Source organism: Cyprinodon variegatus, unplaced genomic scaffold (assembly GCF_000732505.1).
Source record: "Cyprinodon variegatus isolate N-32 unplaced genomic scaffold, C_variegatus-1.0 Scaffold496, whole genome shotgun sequence".
In the NCBI taxonomy this organism is placed as follows: Eukaryota; Metazoa; Chordata; class Actinopteri; order Cyprinodontiformes; family Cyprinodontidae; genus Cyprinodon; species Cyprinodon variegatus.
In genome coordinates, this window is record NW_015150949.1 from 632,102 (window position 1) to 634,909 (window position 2,808).

At 36.1% G+C, this 2,808-nt stretch overlaps 1 protein-coding gene across 1 annotated transcript in view; it reads left to right on the plus strand.

The window, feature by feature from the left end:
* Window positions 1-2,106, plus strand: part of sgcz (sarcoglycan zeta) — a gene marked incomplete at its 3' end in the record, with an annotated part of 392,881 nt that extends 390,775 nt beyond the window's left edge. Inside the window, exon 7 of the mRNA XM_015390396.1 lies at window positions 1,983-2,106. Within this exon, the coding sequence (XP_015245882.1) occupies window positions 1,983-2,106 (124 nt within the window). The remainder of the gene's footprint in view (window positions 1-1,982) is intronic.
* Between the last annotated feature and the right edge of the window lie 702 nt (window positions 2,107-2,808).

The following is a 2,808-nucleotide window of genomic DNA, read 5'->3' on the forward strand; positions in this document are numbered from 1 at the left end:
CATCCTAAATGCAAGGAATACATTTAGCTGATAAAACTGCTGGATTAAATGAATATGTCCCTCGGTAGGGACTGAGAAACCAACTTGCTAAAGTGCCCTTCATCAAAACGTGTCTGGAAAAGTGCCCTTATGCTTCGTATTATTTGATCATTGTTGTGAGTGTTCCGTTTAATTTGTTATAACTCCCTCTTCATAAACCGTAATTCTTTCAGCTTCGCTAAAAGCGCTCTTTATTTAATTTCATTTCCTAGCATGCCCTTGAGTGAAGCACAGTGCTTATCTAACTCCACCAAGCTGTTTAATCATCTCATTTTGTTTTTCCCCACTTTGAGTCACAGACTGAGCTACTGACCCTTTCAGCTTCAAGGGCAATGATATCAGCCATGACCAAAGCACTTTAAAGTTGTAAATTGTAACAATTCCTTTCATTTAGGGTGGTAAGTTTTCAAAAGACAAATTAATTTGGAACTGGAAAGTGAAAAAAAAAAAGGATTCAAGGCTAAAATAGATGCATCCCTTCACCCAGTTTAATTATGTAGCAAGGTAATGTAAGGTAAAATTCTGTGTCCCCAGTGGGCAATCCTATTTACAAAGAGCGATAAAAAAAAAAGAATATTCATAATAATAATACTCCTGTCATTTCTGGTCCAAAGCTATCTAATTTGATCAAAATGCAGGAAGAGTAATGTTGTTGATTGGCTGAGCCAAGGTCCCTACTTGATTCTGATAAAAAACTTTTGATGGAAGTTTAGATAAGGATTACCTTTAGGAGGCGCTCTAACCAGTGGTAGCAAAAACGGTTCTCTGCATTTATATGAAGGGTTGGTTTGTTCTTATATCAATAAAGTTTTTTAGTTTTTTTCCCATACTGATTATTGAAAGGGGTACGTATATAATGAATAAAGTGTCATTTTTGCACATCTCTGGTGTTGCTGCTATTTTTCACCTATCTATTACTGTAAAAATTTCCATAGCTGTATATTGATTATTTATTCTCCAAATGAACAGTATTTATATTGTAAAAACGTTGTCGGGTACAGTATTTTATTCGCTTACATTTTTTAACTCTGTCTCTTATTCTATTTTTTGTATGCACTTTTTTAAAGGTATAATTTGTGTGACCACTTTTGCTATAACCTTTTGCTGCTGTAACATCACATTTTCCCCATGGTGGAACAATAAAGGGATTTTCTATTCTATTCTACTTTTCATTACAGAAATTTAAATATAAAGAGATATTTAGTTTTTCAGATGTTATACTTTCCTGGTGGGGTTTTTTTTTTAATCTTTGGTGAAAGACATGATTCATTTCGTATCAGAAATGAACTGCATGTATCAGAGATAGAGTTAATACTGGACTTTACACTTCCCGTAATTTTGGTTTTTGATGAAACCACTGTCTGTAAATTATATGGAAGTTGTAAATTAACCTACCTACCATCAACTCACTTTATAATCAGACATTTGACAGACATTTGAATTGAGAAAGCTTCCTGGAGAGGTGGCGAAACGTCTTTACATCTTGGAAACCAAGTCCAGTGGATTTCTTTTAACTTTTATGGAATCACTTCAGTTTTGAAACACACTTGAATCATTTTTTCCCCTTCCAACTAACTTTTATTTGTCAAAAACTGTACAACTTGTACGTTGTATAAGGTTGCAAAAACATTATATAATAAAAATCTGAGTGAAAGGGGTGCAATTTACATGTGCTATATGCACTGTGTTTGTAAGCTAATACAGGTTTGGTTGAAACTAGTGATGCTAATTAACTTCTTTGCATCAGTATTCCTGAGTAAAAAAAAGTTCTGAAACCAAAGGCCTCTGAAAGTAACCTTTAATAAAATTTGTTCATCTTGTGTTAACTTGTGTAATCTATATTAAAAAGCTTTCCATTTCAATATTCAATAATTGTGTATATGGATGTTAGTTCACCACTGTCCTTGTTCAAGCATAACTAAAAACTGTTTTTTAATTTTCAGGCTAGAGTCCCCAACTCGGACTCTGACGCTAGAAGCTCCGAGAGGGGTTGAGGTCAGTGCTGGAGTTGGAGACTTCACAGCTTCTTGCAGAAAAGACCTCCTCTTGCAGTCCTCAGATGGAGAGGTCAGTCTGTATTTATATTTCTTGTTTTGGATGTAGTGAAAGTAGGGTGAAAAAGGCCATGTGAAAGAAAATTAGACAGCTAAGACACCCGTCATACCAGCAATGTTGAAAATATAGAGAAAAAAAATCTAGATGTTTACTCTACTGTGGGTGTAGGCTGTAGATTCTGTTGCACTCCATTGTAGTGGGCCAGCTTCATTAAAGTACCTTATTAAGCTAATGAGCGTTATCAATCCAAGTGACCTTGTCCTCCTTTCCTCCCCTCCTCCTCTCATCACTGCTTTCTTGCTCTCTTCAATTTGGGAGAAGTGACTTCATTAAAGTTGGTTTGATGAGGTTCCCTGTCAGTTGTTGCTGCTGTGTGTGTGTTTGTGTGTGTGTCATTGTTAGCCTGTTATCTTACTGTCAAGCTCATCGAATAGCAGCCCGCCACTTTTTGTGAGCACAAAAGCAGACTTTGCCATTATCCCTATGTGTGTTCATAAGGGTGTGAGTATATGTGTGTCAGCCTGCCATATTGCTTGTCCACTGGAGCATAGTGTGCCATTAACTTAGTAATTAACAGAAGAATGACCCCCCACCCCCCAGCCTTGAGTTGCACGCATTATCATTGTCAGTCACACAGAAAGTGTCGATTTATTTATTTTTTTTTTTTGTCTTAACACACTGTCAGATTCTTACACACAGTAATGCAGTAGTGAA